The sequence below is a fragment of the Carassius auratus genome, chromosome 19, assembly GCF_003368295.1.
Source record: "Carassius auratus strain Wakin chromosome 19, ASM336829v1, whole genome shotgun sequence".
Lineage (NCBI taxonomy): Eukaryota > Metazoa > Chordata > Actinopteri > Cypriniformes > Cyprinidae > Carassius > Carassius auratus.
Genome location: NC_039261.1, coordinates 6,759,977 through 6,779,315, shown reverse-complemented (window position 1 = coordinate 6,779,315; position 19,339 = coordinate 6,759,977). Strand labels below are relative to the sequence as shown.

Below are 19,339 nucleotides of genomic sequence, written 5' to 3'. Positions count from 1 at the left end.
TCGTCATTTGGAAGAAAGACATAAAACAAATATATATATCTGGAAAACATTTAACCACACAGAATCCATACATTTTGCTACTTTTATACAGGCAGATTTTGATTGTTTCACGTTTGTCCCATTAATAACAATTTTGTCAATAATAAAGTAAAAAAAAAAAAAAATCAAAAATAAAACTAATAATAAATAAATAAAATAAAAAGTTGTGTTGCCAATAGTAAGAAAAATCAATATTTGGTTTCAGATATTTATCTATGCTATTTTTTTTTATTCTAATAAAATAATCTAGTGACTAATAATTATCTAAAAAAATAACTGTTGATGCCACTTTTGTACTAATAATCAATTACCCGTATAAACCCGAGATAAGCAGAGCCAAGGCAACATAACAGGTTACGTGACCCCTGGAACGGGGTCAGATTTATTGTAGCAACGAAACATAGCAACGCAGAGAGTCCATGACGACGATGGTCGCGAGATCGTGGATCATGTGTTGGAATGCGACAGTGTTTAAGAACTTCACACAGATCAAATAGTTTCGGAGCCGCATTGAAAGCTCGCGCTGTCCTGAGCGATAAACATGGGATGTGGGAGCTCCAAAATCACGGTGGTCGAACCCGTAAAACCGAGAAGTCTGAACGGAGATGAGGTAAGATGCAACTTTGTATTATTCGATTAATGACGATTTCAAATATTAATGAATAAAATCGGATTATTAGCAACTTGGAAACGTTCGTGGTTATAGTAGGCTATGTTGGAACATATGAGAAAACGGATGAAGAGATCTGTTGTTCTCACAACTGTGATATTTAATAGTCTATATTAGATTAATAATTAAGTAAAATGAAATGCTTAAACCAACCAAAGCTGCGTGGCTGGTCGTAGCCGATGTTAACTGGCAGATGTAAAACAGCCAACAGACCTTACAAGACTAGCAAACAATTAAGGCTTTCAGTGTTTTGTTATATCCAGACTTATATATGACTTCCTTTGCTTTATTTTGGAGTTTGTTGTGCAGGGAGGCTCTCGTGGTGACTCTGCCGTGTCCAAGATGACCACAGACAGCGGGGTCAGTCTGGATGCAGCGGAGCCTACAGTCCTGCCTGGATCTGTACCTAGAATGCTGCCACCTTTACAAGGTAAGACCACTTGATGTTATTTCATTTTTAAGGAGCTAAAACTGCTGGCCAACCTAGTAGGAAATTTGGAATGGAATGAGAATTTAAAATGTAGGAAATTAACTTAATATATGCATTATTTTGACCTACACATCATGTGAAATCTAGCCCAGAGCCCTGGACTGGCCCAGCAAAGTGAAGAGAGGCCAGAGTCCAGTGAGATCCTGGAGCAACTGCTTGTTCAGGGAATTATTCCAGCTCAACCAAGACACGGAGGAAGTGGGGAAGCCTACAACATCATGGTGAGGGCTGTTGTCAGTGTTAACTGTCGGTTCCACTTTTTGAGCATAAATGACATGAAAATGACAATTCCAACTTAAACTGTTATAAATTTGGAATGCTTTGGACTACAGACTTAAGGTTTAAAAGTGAACAAATAACAATATATTATATTACAAAAAGTTATGGAAGTTGAAGTTTGTGAAAATATAAAATGTAGTAATTAAAATTTTTATATTTTTTAGAAAATATATATTTTACAAACCGTGTTTTACTCTAAAGCTGCTAGAAAATCAAAAAGTTATGTTCCAAATTTGAGGTTGGTATCTCAAAAAATTAGCTTTCAGTGAGAGTTTGTTTGGTTTTAGTACCAAGATTTTCCACTAGATGACCAGCAAAGCCCAGCAAAAGGTGCCTTCATTTAAATAACCAGCAAAGGGCGCCTTCATTTCTATATATGGTTTGAGTGATCAGAAACATGTTTTTCCATACTTTTCTCAATATTTATGAAGTAGACATCACAATCAGAATTATTAAGGGCAGTATGGCAGTATTTGATTTCAATTTAACCTAAAAAAAAAAAAAAAAAAAAACTGTTATAGTTCAAAATGCATCCAAAATTGAGAATTGATTGTTTTTTTTATATGTTCAACTCAATAAAAATAACTTAATAAAAAAGCACCATATTTAATTTTTGACAGGAATGAAAATGAGGCCGTACAGTGCTTTCAATGTATTGTGCTGTTGTTTATCAACATACTGATTGTTCAGCTGTTAAACTGTCTTTCTGAAAAAGAAAAAGAAAATTACATGATCTAGGATATTCATGCCATGTATCTTTTGTATAGACTGCAGGTCTATTCTTCACAGCCTAATTTCTGTTCCTCCGGGACAAACATTTATAATGTCTGTTAGATGGATGATGCTGAGAAGCCAAAGAGAAGACCTCCTGCTCGGCTAGAATCACTGAAAATTCGCAAAGAACAAGAAGTCACCAGAAAAGAAGACATTGAGATGAAGATGAGACAGGTGGAGGAGAGGAGAAAGGTGAAGCAGAACCAAATGACATTTATCATTCATTCAGTTTTAATGTATTTAAAATCTCTTAGCTAATATTCAGAGATGTATTTGATCTTGGAGTTTTTTTTGCACTTTTTTTGTGCAGTTAGATTGCATTAGCATTAGTATGTGTTGCAACATTATGAAATATGGTTAAAACATCTGTTTTAGGAGAAGGAGGAAGACCTGAAGCGCAGGTTGAGGATTAAATCAGCACGGCCAAGTGTCGCTGCCCCAGTGACCGCAGACGGGGAACTCGACCCCTTGGAACTGCTCCATTCCGAACAGCTTCCTGTCCCAACCAGAACCAAACAGCTACAGTCAATGGAGCCAGTCAATGGAGACTCTGAGGACCAAAGACTTAATGATTCCCCAGAACTGGAAAATGACTCCACCTTCCAACAGACTGAAGACCCAGATGAGGGATTTTAGACCTGCTGCTGCTGTGTGTGTGTTTCAGAATGAAACTAAATACAGAAGCAGCTTGATCTAGCAATATTTCCTAACGTATATGCTTAGAGTTGCACATGCACTTTACACATTATTCACTTTATTATATGGTATGGCTGAGATCAAATTCTGACTTTGGGTTTTATATTATCATGGAAATATGTGCCTAAAAAGTGTAAACAGTTTGTTGCAGTAATTTTGTAGGTAGCAGTGCAATAATTGGAAGGGTTAACAATTCAGCATGATATATATAATATATGCAAGTTGCCAATGAGATATTTCTTTCAATACTGCTCATAAGTCTTGAATTTTAAGAACATTATTCTTTCTCAAAAGTTCCAAGATTTAAAAAATATTGGAAACAAATCATTAGAAATAATTATTTTAAAGAACTGTTTTCTGTCTTATCCTTTCATATTTTAAAGTGTAATTTATTCCTGTGATGACAAGACTGAAATTTTGGCAGCCATTACTCAAATCTTCAGTGTCACATAACCCTTCAAAAATCATATATCAATATTATAAATTATTATTATTACTGTTATTTTTGTTTTTTGCTGAAGTAACATTTCCTTTTATTATCCAGGGTGACTTCTAAAAAGAACAGTTGTTCTGCTAGGATTTTAAGACAAATAGAGATTTCAAGAGAACATCGTTTACTTGAAATAGACTGAAATATCTATACAGTGTAATTTTTTATCAATTTAATGCATCCATGCAAAGTAGAAATATCTATACAGTGTAATTTTTTATCAATTTAATGCATCCATTCAAAGTAGAAGTATTCATTTCTTATTAATCCCAAACTTTTATGTACAGTTTATCATAGAAACTACTTTATATTCAATCAATTATTACGATAATCTGTGTAACCACTACCTTCAACCAAAGGGAAGTGGCTGTCCACAAGGTGGAGCTACATTAGGCTGAAACCGAGAATTGTTTTGTCTTGGGGACGGTGGAAATCTGAGATGGCTATTTGGTGTTTTCCTTGAATGTTAGAATGTCTCTTTGTAATTATGATGGTCTAACTATACTAAAGTAAATATGCAATTTACCTCTTGCAATTAGCTAATTATATAAAAGTAGATACCTTTAAAAAACGTGTTGTCCTGTGTGTGTGTGTGTGTGTGTGTGTGTGTGAGAGCTGTTACAGCTGCCAGTGATTTGTCTGCCTGCACTGACATTCTGACAGGTCCCACCTGTTACATTTGAAAATGCCCCCTCTATCAAAGCAGTACTGCCTCACCATTCAAGCTGGCTCTTGTCATGCAGGCTTTTATGATACCACATGAAATTAGACTCAAACATTAAAACATATGTACCGCACAACTAGATTTCACCTGACTTTATCCAAATAAACAAAGCATACAGTTAAAGAGTTTTCAACCCTAACCTTTTATGACTTGTACTTCAAAGCTGTTCAGCTGTTCGCTAGAACCAGTGACCTCTGAAGGCCGTAAACGTGTGTTTGTATGAGTGAGTGACTGTGTTTGACAGGTGGATTGTGTTGAGGGCTCTCCAAAATCTCTCATTCTTTGAGTTTGCTCTACAAAAAGAGCATTAGGTCTATTATAAACCATTCTCCTGCAGTAAGCCCGACTTTAAAAGGAGAAGAACTAACAAGACTGGTTATATCCATTAACTTTATTGAATATTTTGGGTTATAGTTCAACTCAATCAACAATACTTTTGGTGTAAAAAATAAAAATAAAAAAAGGAAGTGAATCCATAAATGTTAATGTTTCAATTATATAACCACAAGACGTAAATAATGTGTGTGTTATTCAGGGTTATTATAGTAACCTAAACTATTAAAAACCTTTTGATTACTTAAAATAAATGTTAACTGAAATAAAATTGAAAAACTTAAACTTGTTTTATTTCAGCTAGTTTCCAAGGCCATATTTCTTGTTTAACTTAATGTACTAAAGTGACTAAACGAAAACTGAAATAAATATTAATAATAGCCTATTTACTGTAGACATATTTGAAAAGAACAAAAACTATAAAAATAATGGAAAACTAATAAAAACTGTTGTAAAATTGACAATCCCTACTTTACAGTTCAAGGTTTTAACATAAAAATGAATGTAAGTTGTTTTATTAAATTATGAGCTTCACATTTCTGCTTTCAAATCCTTAAAATGGAGTCTATTGCCTTCTATCGTAAATACATTTGATTTTTGCTTTTTATTTCAAAGATAAAAAAGGAATTAGTCAAAAATGTTTTGGTGGTAATCATCGTTATCTCACAAATGCTGTCAGTTGAGCTTTGTCAATTGAACTCAAGACTATTTATTTCATTGGAAAGTTTATGAAACTGATTGCCAATTAGGTTATGCAATGGGCGCCCATAAAACTGTAGCCTACAGAAAAAAAGATGTCAATGTCATGTAGGTAAATGTAGACAGCTCCTGAAAGAAGATAGGCCTCCTTTTGTAACTGTGCTGAAACACAAAGCCATCTCCCTCACTGTGCCTCCACTCGCAGCTTAATGAGTGTGTGGCCCTGCATGAATAAATTAGTTGATTCATGGATGCTCTCGATTGAGTTCCTACCTGACATTTTTTTATATAAAGCCTCAATTATCCATCCACGGGCGTCAGGATCTCCACATGGCTTGGCAGGTCACACCACACAGGCTAGTTCTCGGGTTGCAAGCTTCCACAAAAACTCCATCACCCGAGTGTTTTGGAAGTTGTATGGTCTAAATGAGAAGGCTGTTTAATAATTTACCTGGTGATATATCACCTTCCTCCCAATTATATGGAGACCTAGAAAATCGTCTGTTCTTTTTGTCCTAAAGGAGATTGGGATGGTCTGACATTAGCAGTTGTAATAGTTGTAAAGATGTGCTTTTCACATAGGCTATGTCAAAGAAACATTAGAATGCAATACTATACTTGTAATGAATTATTAACTGATTTGAATTTGGTGTTGCAATAAATAGCAGTGGTGTCCTGAAGAATGAGGTCGAGACTTATGCATATTTCTACAAAGTCATATTACGAAAAAGCTAAAAAGTTAGATAGTGAAATGTTTAATAATATGGTGACTGAACACAAAATAGAAAAATATAACAAAATACAATATTACATTTTTATACGTATAACAATGCACAAAAAAGTGTGAAGATAAATGAAAGATGTTGACAACACAAAATGAGTGCCTTTGTGCTGCAAATACTCATTGAGGGATGCAGGAAACATGCCCAGACGCTCGCTCAGTTTTGAGTTTCAATGAAACAGCATTTGAAAAGCGTCAATTCTTCAGCATATCTGTGTATTTTCTTCACATGAAGAATTATTTTACCTCTCTTACCCACCACCTGCCAAGTTGTCCTAACGGACAAGATCAGCCTGATAAGATATGCTGGGTTTGCTTCTGTGCTTATCTACAGATAGCCATGTCTATTATTAAAGACCAAGTGTGAAAGGTGTGTGTTGGAAACATTTTGTTTTTGTTAGCAACATTTTGCAACATTTTAAATACTTTGCTCTAAATTCATGAAATCTAATTAAATTCTATAGGACTTACTCATTTTTTTTTTTTTCGATTTAGCCATATTGTCTATTTGCCATTTTGACATAAAAAGCTATATGTTAGCAAGTTAAAATTCTATATTCATATCATGCTGGCACTGGGTAAGTGTCAGGAACACTATGCCCTGAAGGAGCCAAAATACATTTTTACAAAAGAAATTCTAAATCCTAAGTACATTTATATATTTTACATACACACACACACACACACACACACACACACACACACACACACACACATATATATATATATATATATATATATATATATATATATATATATATATATATATATATATATATATACATACATACATACATACATACATACATACATACATATATATATATATATATATATATATATATATATATATATATATATATATATATATATATATATATATATATATATATATGAAGAGTTCAGATGCAAAAGCCTCTAAATGGCATCTGAAATTTTCATCTAAAATTAGTTTTTTTTATCAGGCTCCTATATTTATGTTCAGTTATTTCACTTTAATAGCCTGGAAAAGGACCTGCACATCACAACTGAAGTAAAATTAATCAACCTAAGCAAAGGAGCTTGATAAAAATCCTAATTTTAGATGAAAATTTCAGATGGCATTTAGAGGCTTTTGCATCTGAACTCTTCATATATATATATATATATATATATATATATATATATATATATATATATATATATATATATATATAATTATGAGTGGCTTCATTGTTTACAATTTTTGTAAGTCATTCTTTTGTTATTTTCTTATGTACTGGGTCATATGGAGTGCACTGTTAACCCAATTTGTGTCAGCCATTATAGCCTTTCTGAATTTAGCAATTAAGTTTAGGCTATTTGTAACAGATCTGGCACTGTCATGCTTAGCTTTTGCACGAAGCCATATTTTTGTTAGATCTCGAAACTGCCAATGTTTCCTGCCGATGTTTCCTGTTGGGGAAAAACAGCTTAAACAAATATAGTCTGGTTTAACCTAGCATGTTTGTCTTCCAGTCTGGTCTGTAGTCTGGTTTCATGGGGTTTACAGACAGTATTCAGGTGGTTATAAACTTATAGAGTTTTAGGGCATTTTTCAGCTGGTTTGGTTGGGAGAACAACTTGCTGTCAAAGCTTAGCTAGGATGGCTGGTGACCCATTTAAACCTAAAACCATATGGTTGGTTTAATGTAGTTTTTAAAGCAAGGTTACTGTTAGAAAAGCTTGACGTTTGGAGTATTTTCCCGTCGCACAAACATTTACATGCATTTACTGAAACAACAACTGTATGAAATGTCTACAGTTTTTGAACAAAGGCACACAGATGCCCGTTGTGCGCCGTCCAGCTGTTGTCCAAGCGCGTGTAGTGGGCGTGGGGTCAAGCGTGCTACCTCCCTCAAAGTGATCTGGGTGTGGTTTAACCGGGTGCTTTTAGGAATGGGTAACACGCACTTTTTAGAAGTCACGTCAGTTTGGAAGAGGAGTTCGACCCACCTGATGATCCTTGGCTCAATCCGCTCCACATTAATTACCACATTGATCTACCTCTGACATCAACCCCATCTGCGTGCGCGCGTTTTATAATTTCTCAGCAATCGCTTTTTGTAACTTCTAGTGAATATTTTAACGGAATATTAAAGGAGTGGTACGGTCATTATCAGTCCTACATTGCACTACCGTCTTTCCCCTTTTTTATTTTTGTACGAGCATTTTTGTGAGGATGCATACCACCCAAAAGGACACCACTTATACCAAGATATTTGTCGGTGGTCTTCCGTATCATACGACGGATTCCAGTCTAAGGAAATATTTTGAAGTGTTTGGCGAAATAGAAGAAGCTGTGGTGATTACCGACAGACAGACTGGAAAGTCCAGGGGTTATGGATTTGTAAGTATTCCCACAGTGGCTGTCAAACTTAAACTTTGCGTGACAACACACTTAAATGACAACTCAGTGTTTTATAATCAAACGCACTGAGTTTTTGCAGAACGCGCGTGCTTGCTCAAATACCTACTTGTATTTCTTTAGTAAAAGGCTGCTAAAAATGGTAAACATTTTAAAAATGTTTTATTCTACCTGCATGCATTTATTTTACAGACTGATATTGAAACCTGTGTTGTAAAAGGGACAGTTCACCCCACTCGTTTACTTACCCTCGTGTTGTGGCGAGCACGAAACTTGAATAACCCAGTTCCCATTCACTTTCATTTTATGTAAAAAAAAAAAATAAAAAAAACATAACAAGAAAAAGGTATCATGAAAGTTGACCCAGACTGTTATTTCCCTTAAAAACATCCCGAGAAAGTCATACAAGTTTGGAGCGCCATCATTTTTGAGTAAACGGCGACGGCCTCTTTAAATCTAAAACATACAAAGTATATGTTCAAGCTGCTTGTTAATAATCAGAATATTAATCATTCCTGACTGAACAAATTGCACAAGTCTAAAGCAGGCCCTTGTTGGCTCAGCTGTCGAGTTTGACTAGAAGCACCCTGATAAGAGTTCCTCAGCGACTGAGTAAACAAGCCAACTTGTAATGTTTTGACCATCCACACTGCAGAAGTTAAGGGACCCTAGTGGATTTCACAATAAACCTGTTGCCTGCTTCACAAGGATATCCAAAATAAGGCATATAAAGACTTGAGTGACCTCTGTCTTTAATGGTTTTGTTAGCCAGACATCTTAAAAAATAAATAAACACCAAATAACACAAACCATCTTGTGTTTAAAGCCTCATTTGGGGCAGAGGTCACAAGGGTTTATTTAAACGAATTGAGTGAAGTCTGCAATGGCTATGTCTGGCTATTCAGTTCCAAATACGGCCATGGAAGCTTGTTTTTGTATTTATGTTACCATAATTAGCACACCCCTTTAGTTTTTAGATCATTTGTTGGTTTAATGTTGGTTTAATCTCTCATGCACCACTCTTCTCTGTTTGTTCTGTCTCAAACTAGGTGACTATGGCAGACCGTTCTGCTGCAGACAGAGCCTGTAAGGACCCCAACCCCATCATCGACGGCAGGAAAGCCAACGTTAACCTGGCTTATCTCGGAGCCAAGCCACGGGTGATGCAGCCAGGTGAGGCTACTATGCGTTGTTATAAAGAGCAAAGACATAAAGATAATATTCATGAGAAGACGCCATTGGTTACCAACTGCATCGCTCTTTTATTGACACAATGACTCCCAATAAACCCTACAAAGTTTGACTGACAAAGCGCAGATACATTTATGTTCCAACAAAAGCATAGGCATTTTTGAGTTCTGTAGTTTCTTTGTTTGTACATGCGCTGATGTTTACCGAAGGATTTCAGGTCTTAATTAATGGTAAACAGTCACTGTAAAGGAGATTAGAGATGTAATGATGTGATTAACTGTAAGCTATTGTACTTCATGTATACAGTCCCACTGACTTGGCAAACCTCGACAACACCGTAGTTCCACCAATGTTTAACTTAATCTACAGACATCTTTAGCAGCTTAGGTTGGGACTGTAACATTAGTAATATGCAAAAATGGTTAATTTGCTGTTTAATAATTGTGTGCAGGTTTTACCTTCGGTGTCCCTCAGATTCACCCTGCTTTCATCCAAAGACCATATGGGTGAGTAAGAGCAAAAATATATAAAGTATGTTTTCAGTGGTAGTTTTGAACATCAAACCAGCATTAGGACCAGTTTATGAACTCAGAGAGGCATCATAAACAAATGTATTTTTATACATTGATAATAGGGAAGACATGACGTTCAATGCTTATTCATAATTACTGAAGCTTATTTAATACTTTGCTATGATTAGATTGATGTTGAGAGTGTGCATATGTGTGTGTGTAAGTGAGTAAGAAGATCTTTTACACTGGAAACTATAGCCTGACTCAATGTTGTCTATCTTTCTCTGGTCCGACAGGCTCGATTTGGGTTAAGATAACTGGTGGTTTGAGGAATAGCTCTGAGAGCTTTGTGCAGATCTGTAGCTACAGTACCTGTAGACTCAAACACACACAAACAAGCTTGAAAAGGGTGATTACCGATGCATGTATGTTGGTTTTATTTTGGTTTGGACTTTTCACTTTTAATAGTACATAGAGCTATGTGTGTGCCTTTTTACCGTTATGAAGTGGTGTTGATAGCTTAACTGTGTGCTTTTTTTAATTTAATGGAAAAAAGGCTGGTTTTGGGCTGCTGAATTTCCGTGTTGTGGAGGAGTGATAACTTTGCCATGGAGCAAAGTGTGAATAATTTTTTTATTTTATTTGTTTCTTCACGTTTTTATTGCTGGAGCTTGTGTTTTTGCCCATTTATTTTTCTTTCTATTCACTTTTTTTGTGTTTTCTGGTGTCTTGTTATTGGAGTGAGTGCCATTTTGTTTTGTGTGCCGTTGTTGATCCCTCTTCACGTCTCCAAACATGCACGTTGCGGTTTTATTTTGCTCACTGATTGGGAGTCCTGTCACACTCACAACACAGAGACTGACACATGCTCACCATTTACCGTCCTCTCCCATCTCCATTGTGTCTGTTCATTTCTCCTCCTCCTCCAGCTCTCTCTCTCTATCTCTCCTCTGTCGTCTCTTTACTCCTTTAGCCCTATAAGGCATCCTACAGTGGATCCAGAGTCTCTAGAGTCCTGCCGTTTCTCTTTCAGTGATGATCTCCTTGTAAATCCCTTGTTGACCATTTCTGTATTAAAACGAAACCAACCAAAAAGTATAAAGGGGTAGTTTACCCAAACAAGAAATTTAAAATATACTAATTTACTCAGCCTCTTATTGTTCCTCTGTATTTTTTATTCAGCAAAATGCAATAAGAGATTGAAAACAGCATGTCTGAGGTGTTCTTTTCCATGCAGCAAAACAGGATCATTTTTATTTAGCCTATGTTGCAAGTCTTTTGAAGCCATACGATGGCTTTGTGTGATGAAAAGACGGACATTTAAGTGGGCCTAGCTATTTGCTAAAAATGAACTGCAAAAAATAGCTTATTTAAACATTGACACCAAATAAAATGGGATCTTTTGTGTCTTTTTGGTGTATAACTTAAATTTTTGTCTGTTTCTCACACAGAATTATTGAATAGGTTCTGAAGATTTGAAGTATAGATTACAAGTCAGATTTTGTCATGTTTTTATAGAGCTTCATTTGCCATTTAAAAATCACCATGTATATCTACTATATGGAAATGAACAGCTCAGATCTCACATCTTATTTTATGTCTCAGGAAAGAAAATACAGGTATCGAGTGAAATGAGGGTGAGTAAATGATAATAGATTTTTTTTTTAATTATCGGTTTATTCATTTTTTATTTTATTTTTTTTACCGCCCTGACTGCTCGTGTAAGTTTGCTGTTCGGAAGTTTGAGGTTGGTCATTTTTTTTATGTTTTGATTTGAGGTCTCTTAAGGTCACCAAGGCTGCATTTATTTAACATGTTCAAATTTTAAAATGTTACTGTATTATTTTAACTAACTGTTTTCTTTTTGTTATATTTTATTTCATTATTTGAATTTTCAGCATCTATTACTCCACTCTTCAGAGTCACACAATCCTTCAGAAATCATTTAATATGCTGATTAGCTGCTCAGGAAACATTTCTTATTATTATTAGTGTTGAAAATAGTTGTGCTGCTTAGTATTTTTGTAAAAACAATAATATATGTGTTTTTAGGATTCTTTGAGTTGAGAGTACCAAAAAAAACACACATTTGAAATCAAAATCTTTTGCGCCATTATAAAAGTACTTGCTTTAGTGTTTAGTTTTTTTTTTTTTTTTTTTATCTAATGCATCCTTGCTGAAAAAGGTATTAATTTCTTATTCATTTTACCAACCCTCAACTTTTGAACATTATCATGCCAAAGACAGAAAGACAAAGAAATAACCGTTAGATCAGCAGGCATATTAAAAAACTGGCAGGTGTTCAGTGTCCTAGTTTAATCTGTGGAGGAATCCACAGTGTGTGCGTATGTGTGTGGGTGAGCGTGTGTCTGTTTGTGACATGCATGCATGTGTTTGCAGTGTTGTGAGCCCACTGCTGTGACAAACAAATGTCTGGATGCCACAGCCCCCTGAGCGAGCCTTCGTCACATGTCCCCGTACGGCGTTAAGGAAAACAAGCTTCACCATTGTTCTGCACAAAGGCTGTAGTGCTGACACTGCAGTCGCATGAAGCTTTCTCTCGCTCTTTAACACTCTGTCTTTCTCTTTCTCCCTCTATCTATCTCTCTGGCTCCGGTCACTGTCACAAACTCGTTCTCGGCTTGGGGGGTTGGGCCGCTCCTGACATTTAGCTTCGAGATAAACTCAACAAGGCCCAACATGTGCCACATTGCCGCTGAGGTGGCACCTCCTGTCTAGCACCAGTGCATTTTTTGACAGTGTTGTCAGGAAGCTGTGTGTCAAATGAACAGTGGCATCATTTTTTGACCTTGAAGTGGTTGGAAAAGGTTGCTCAGGAGCCAAACAGTAGTCAAATTGGAACAGTGTAATATATGGGGCAGGTTTAAAATTTGCTAAGTCATGCCTGTTCTGCAACTTTTTTTGTAGAGGTTCTCATGAGCTCAGCGGTAAATAGGCCATTATCACACATAGTGTGTAAAAACAGCCTAAACAGATAATACAGGCGAATTGGTCCAAATTTAGTAGAACATATAATTTTAGTGTTCCTGTAGCTCAATTGGTAGAGCACTGCGTTATCAAGCGCAAGGTTGGGGGTTTGATTCCTCGGGAACACATGATATGTAAAAATTGATAGCCTGAATACAATGGAAGTCGCTTTGGATAAAAGCGTATGCTAAATGCATACATTTAATTTAATTACATTTAATTTTAGTTCTCTTCTCCCCGATCTTAGCTGCACAGTTGAGATCTTCACAGATGACAACAGGTGTCTTCTAGATCTGTGAAACTCAAGTCTGAAGTTGACCTTTATTTAGACACAAAACTCAAGGTTCCTGGCCTGCAGGGATCTAGATGGGTAAATTTATGTGCACTGTTGAATGGCACAATAACAAGTTATTTTAATCTCTATTTGAAAGAAACTGATAGATCGTTTTCAATGGGAGAAGGATATTTGCATAAATCATTGATTATTTGGGCTCATAGACATTAGATGCGTCTTTAATTTTCGTAAGGGCGCACAAGACAAACAGATAAAGATTTAGAAGGCAAAATCTTCTTGCATTTAGAAAATGACACTCTAGTTTGGAATGACCTAGGAAGCAGAAAATAGCATTCAGCCCTCCCTGTCACTCACACTGAAAGAGCTGCATTGACTCTGGTCTTGAGTCAGCTGCATTTTATTTCACTCAAAATGGTTGTGCAAGGTTTCTGTCATTTATCTGTAACTTGCTACTGCTTTTAGACAGCATGTTCGGTAGTATGGATCCCAATGTACTAACAACTAACAGACCAACCTAAAATTAGACCATGTTGTGATAGACATGCCCTGAGCAAGGTATTAAAAAGTATTACATTTTAACTTAGTATTTTTTTAAAGATGTGCTTTGCTACATCCATTAAGTGCTAGAAGGTTTATTGCATTTATTTGTTTGCTCTAACTTTACTGTTTAAGCTATTCTTTATTCAAGTCAAAAACATCTTTGTGACCAGCCACAGTACTTTAGCAAACCGCATAGCAATGGCCTTACAACTGCCCATTGTGACTGTTGTGTTGGTAAACTATATTTTGTAGACATATTTTGGTGCATTCTTAAAATGTATTTGATTGGTAACATTATCTTATATCTAACGACTTTAATTACTAATGTTATATATTAATTCATTAATATGTTACATTGAAACTGTGCCCCCATAAAAGTAAAAATAAATGCTCATAAGATTCAGGGCAAATATTGTCCCTTAATCGATCATTTTTAAGTTGTTTACCAATCATTTTCACACTGATACATATGTAAATCACAGAATGAATGTCTGTGTCTGATGTCTGTTCACAATATGAACCTTGTTTTAAGTGAGTGAAGCATTTTATTTAAATGAATGAATAGTCACCTGTGTCTGGTGATGTTTTTGTTGTGGTGCCTGTGCAGGATGAATGTGATCTTCTCAAAGTTTAAAAGCTGAGTGTATTTTCACTGTGTTTGAATCTTATGGTAGTCTATATTAACACAATCCCTGCTGTCACCTCAGGCTGGCAAGGCATCTATGAAAGATTTAGGAGCATCTTTGCCCTTTGACCTGAGTGAGAAAAAGGAAGGTTTTGTTTCATTCCTATCATTTATGGCATTATGTGAGTGGTTGTGTGTTTTGAGTTGATGTTGGTAATACATACTGTTGCCCCCCTTTTTTTTCTTGACGCCTGTGGTATGCTTATTTTCTTTGATTTTGGGGCAGAGGTTTTGGAGTTTGATTTTGGGGGTGGTCAGGGGTTGAGTTTTGATTGTTTTAATGGTGTGCTACAAATAGGGTTGCCATGATAGAACCATTCTCTCACTTTTTCAAACCATCTCAACAAACTCTAATTCTAGTCATAAACACCATCTTATCTAATAAGCCTCATTGTGGAAATTCCTATTCTATTTGTGCAGGTCAGAGTACATGTTGCTTCCCAACAGCCACAGATCCCTGTTTCTTTAACTCATTTGAGTTTTTCATGAGAATCTCCAACCCTAAACTCTCACAGATGTCACTGTCTTTTACAATATAGTTGTAAACTGATTTTAAAAGTTCTCGCCCGTAAATGTGAGAAGCGCTCTGAAAGTGCAACGGGGTACGTAATGAAAGGCAGAATGGGCTCATTGTTCCTGATTGCTTATTTAATCAAAACTCCCCTCTGTGTGTGCTGTCCAGCCTGAGGCTCATTGTCTAAGTGCGGAGGGGGAAACAGCCAGCAACGTCCCTTTTTGAAAACTGTCCAGCTGTCAAAGTAGCCCTGACATATTCACAATGCTCCCCTCATCTCCTCTTCGCCTCTCCTGGGTCCTGCCTTCCCCCATTTCATAGGGTGGACACAGGAGTGTTGAACGCATGTGACTTTTAACACTGATGATTCACACAGATGATCCGTTTACTTAGCATTTTAAGTTTTAAAAGGATGTTAAACTATTTTCTCCAGTCCCAAGTTATAGTACAGAAACTTTAATACAATTATATGTTGTAAAGTGTAAACAATGAGGAGCTATCAAAACATTGCTCTCTTTGTTCGAGAATCCCGACCAGTCTGACATAGCAACAGTGGCTCAACTAGTGGCATGAGCTTGTGGGAGGGGCATCTGACCAATAGCTGATGCGAATAATGTTCAGTTGGATTGAACTTGGCTTTCTAACTAAAATAGTTAAATTAAAATAAAATACCTGTCTAAGGTTTTTTTTATTTATTTTTTTTATCATAATGTAAGCACTGGCTATCAAAGCATTGCTCTGAAGTGTCTTGACCAACCTAATTTAGCAGCCATAGATGTGTATAGGTAGATCCACTTGCTTAACCAATGACTCGTGGATACATTTGGGAAAAACCTGTCTGATGACAGTAATTATTTGGTAACACTAATGGCACAGAAATTACAATTGTACAGAGAAATGTCTATTTTGGCAACCTTATATATCTAATAATCACTAGCAGGCATTTCCTTGGTGTTACTGAATTGTGGAAATGGGGTGCTTGGCCGCGCTGTGGTTGTGGTTCTGTATTTGATGTGTCCGTAATGCATTGCTAACATGCTGTCATGCTTGTCTCTCACAGGATCCCCACTCACTACGTGTACCCGCAGGCCTTCATGCAGCCCAGTGTGGTCATCCCTCACATCCAGCCAGCGGCGGCCTCTGCCACCGCGTCCTCACCTTACATCGACTACACCGGTGCAGCCTACGCACAGTACGCCAGTGCCGCAACCGCTGCAGCCGCCGCAGCCTACGAGCAGTACCCATACGCTGCCTCTCCTGCTGCAGCCGGCTACGTAGCTACCGCCGGCTACGGCTATGCCATGCAGCAGCCACTGGCCACCGCCGCGCCGGGGTCTGCAGCCGCAGCTGCCGCCTTCGCTCAATACCAGCCCCAGCAGCTGCAAGCCGAACGGATGCAATAGCAATCAAAGAGACGGACGGGAGAAGCGCAGGGAATTGACGCCCAACGACTGCTACTAGATAATGAAGAGGATGGTGACGAAAATAGTTGCTGGTTGTGGGTTGATTGCAAGAGGAGGAAAACGAGGAGCATACAGGAGGGGGATAGTAATTGATAGAGAGATTATTAGTGAGATGGGAACTCCATTGCTTTCCAACTTGCTGTGATTAAAGAAAAACAAAACAAAAGCAGACAAACAAAAAAAGATAGCAGAAAAGGACAGAATCTAGCTTTTTACTATTATCATTATTATCATGTTATCTATATTACTATAATTAATATTAGAGTAGGATATTTATTGCTAAGAGGTATGCAGCGACTAATCACTGTGGTATAGTTGCGTTGTAGATGAAACCTGAAGTCCCGATGCTGTCATTTAATGTAGGCGACCATTTTTCCGAAAGACAATTGGAAATGTCCCACATTGTTTTGATTCTAGGGCCCCTTACCTTTATATTTATTCTCATTTTTGAGGGCTCATTTTTTTCTGTCTTCTCAAGTGCATTTCTTTTTTTTTTTTCTTTCTTTTTTTTTTTTTTGTTCATCAGGGAAATGGAGCATTTTTCAGCGAATTAGAAACGTCACACTCTGCCAATCAGGGATAGTAGACCTAACTGTGGCGAAATGGAGCGAGATCCAGTGTTAGCATGTTTTATGTGTTGTGAACTACCTTTTTATCTATCTGATGCTGAATGTCCCCCCTTTCTCTGACTCCTGTATTGACCTCCTGACCTATGCAAAGCTAACAGGCCGCCAGGGGACAAAACAAAGTGCAGGAACAGGAGAGATTTTCTTTTGCTCCCCCACAATGGGCATCGAACAATTCGAAGGCACTCTCGAAAAAAAAAAAAAAAAGACTGAGATGTATTGTATTATATGCTTACAAAACACTAACATGTACACCGTTACACACAAATCTAAGTGTTAATGTCTGTCTGTGGGCGAGGGAGGATGCATAACACACACACACAAAGATGACTACATGGGGGAAAAAAAGCATGGGGCATTGCTCAGTACTAGTACTAGAATCTGGCAGCAATTGCTTTGTTGGAAGGAACAGGCACTGAAACACACTCACTCACTCACACACACACACAGTCAGATTGCTCTGGAAAGATCACTGGTGCTCGTTTATTGAGCTGTCACAGTTTCATCCCTGGACCCCTGTCCTGCTCCGGGTCTGTCAACTCTTCTTATCCTCCTAGAGAGGGTCCAGAAGCTTGAGGACAGACCTGTGCATCCTCCTGGTATCAGCGACGGATCATTATCTTGAACACGATGAGGATCCACGATAATGGAGGGGGGGGGGTTCCCTGCAAGCTTTTTACCCTATACAATGAACCGCTATCGGTCTGGTCTTTATATGTTCACTAAGAAATATGTCTGAGCACCAGCACACGTAATAAGGTCTATGTATTTCAATGAGCAACTCTTTACAGAACAGCACTATAGCGAAAGGATCCGAATCCGTGCGTACGAGGGATCTTTGTGTGCCTTACATTTGTAATGCTATTTAAAGACATCTGCTATTTAAGATATTTATTTTGAGTTGACTTATGTTGCGCTCTAAGAACACTGACTTAGAAGCAGTACTGTATGGATATAATGTATTCATCTCATGGCATATTATTATTATTATTATTATAAGTTATTGAGTAGGCTTAGTTGTAGTATTATTAACATACTCAACCAAAAATGTTGGTGTAGGACTTAAGATACAATTCTGTATGTGCACTGTACAAATCTTTTTTTTTTTTTTCTTGATACATTTGGAATTTTAGAACATGACATTAAACTTCGGCTAGTGTAATGCCTATCATATGACATTTATTTTATTGCAGGCCTGTTGTTTCGGGGCATGCTATTTCCATTTGTCATATACAGAACTGTTTAAATTACTAAAAAAAAAGGACAAAAAAAAAAAAGACCTGGCGAAACCTAAGGGACATGCTGCTTCATACACTAGAATGTATTGTCAATGTCGAGGATGGATGCTGTGCTTCTTTTGCTTTAAATATGCATCAGATGGGCTATTGTACACTGTTGAGAATTTTTATACTTGAACTCTTTCTTACAAGGGAAAATATGAAAAAAGAAGAATAACAACACACAAAAACCAAGGACTTTTTTCATTGTCACTGGATTTGGGCATGTAAAGTGTTTATGACTATTTAAATACGAATGTTCTGTAGGTAAGCCTTATTTCAGATTTTCAACATTATTTACTCTAAATGGAAATAAAAGGTTCTATATTTAAACCTCAAATGCTTTGTTCATTTGCACATGCCGGATTTTTGTCACTGTTTCCATTGGGAAACAGCTTTTGCATCTGTTGGATGGTGTGCTCGTGGTTGGGGATTGTTGTATTGTGTAACTTATTCCTTGCATTTCAAAAACAAGCATTCTAGATCATTGCTACATCACTGAGTCTTCCCGGTTCAACTTTTTGTTATTATATGGTGAATTGCAAAATATTTCAATGGCTTAAAGTGCTCATGTTTTGTTTCTTATGGTCTTTGTTTAGACAGGCGGTAGCTTTCCCACTGCAGTGACGAAGAACAAGTAGTTATGTGTTTCTTGTGGATGAAGGTGTCGTGAAAAAGAAGCAGATATTCTGAGCAAGCCAACAGTATAAACACACAGGCTGTCACTTGTCCTCGCCACACACCGAGATGCTTATTTATAACCTTGTTTATGCTGGTTTGTCAAGTGACAAATTTAACTGACCTCCTCTCTGTCTGTCCAGACATTGCTTAATAATGCTTAATTTTCTCAGTTCATTACAAGTTAAGCTCAACTGACAATTTTTATG

At 36.9% G+C, this 19,339-nt stretch overlaps 2 protein-coding genes across 3 annotated transcripts; both read left to right on the top strand.

Annotated features, from left to right (window-relative positions):
• The first annotated feature begins 314 nt into the window (after positions 1-314).
• LOC113119266 (stathmin domain-containing protein 1-like) lies at positions 315-3,165 on the top strand. Of its 2 annotated transcripts, none has more exons than XM_026288581.1 (5): positions 315-649; positions 1,019-1,139; positions 1,287-1,420; positions 2,313-2,444; positions 2,628-3,165. In XM_026288581.1, the coding sequence occupies exons 1-5, from the start codon at positions 581-583 to the stop codon at positions 2,886-2,888; spliced, it is 717 nt and encodes a 238-aa protein (XP_026144366.1). In that variant the 5' UTR covers positions 315-580; the 3' UTR covers positions 2,889-3,165. The 2 variants fall into 2 exon arrangements, with proteins under 2 accessions (XP_026144366.1, XP_026144365.1); XM_026288580.1 differs by having other exon boundaries at positions 322-649; positions 1,007-1,139; positions 2,628-3,154.
• A 4,656-nt stretch (positions 3,166-7,821) lies between these two features.
• rbm24a (RNA binding motif protein 24a) lies at positions 7,822-18,792 on the top strand. Its single transcript, XM_026288582.1, has 4 exons — positions 7,822-8,343; positions 9,411-9,534; positions 10,004-10,058; positions 16,147-18,792. Exons 1-4 carry the CDS (start codon positions 8,176-8,178, stop codon positions 16,487-16,489), a joined length of 690 nt encoding a protein of 229 aa, XP_026144367.1. The 5' UTR covers positions 7,822-8,175; the 3' UTR covers positions 16,490-18,792.
• The last annotated feature ends 547 nt before the right edge of the window (positions 18,793-19,339 follow it).

Excerpts from the sequence above, each read along its gene's own strand:
- LOC113119266 (XM_026288580.1), top strand. The coding sequence starts at position 581 with ATGGGATGTGGGAGCTCCAAAATCACGGTGGTCGAACCCGTAAAACCG. Across the intron at positions 1,140-1,286 it reads AATGCTGCCACCTTTACAAG|CCCAGAGCCCTGGACTGGCC; the intron begins GTAAGACCACTT and ends TGTGAAATCTAG. Across the intron at positions 1,421-2,312 it reads GGGAAGCCTACAACATCATG|ATGGATGATGCTGAGAAGCC; the intron begins GTGAGGGCTGTT and ends AATGTCTGTTAG.
- rbm24a (XM_026288582.1), top strand. The coding sequence starts at position 8,176 with ATGCATACCACCCAAAAGGACACCACTTATACCAAGATATTTGTCGGT. Across the intron at positions 9,535-10,003 it reads GCCACGGGTGATGCAGCCAG|GTTTTACCTTCGGTGTCCCT; the intron begins GTGAGGCTACTA and ends AATTGTGTGCAG. Across the intron at positions 10,059-16,146 it reads TTCATCCAAAGACCATATGG|GATCCCCACTCACTACGTGT; the intron begins GTGAGTAAGAGC and ends TGTCTCTCACAG.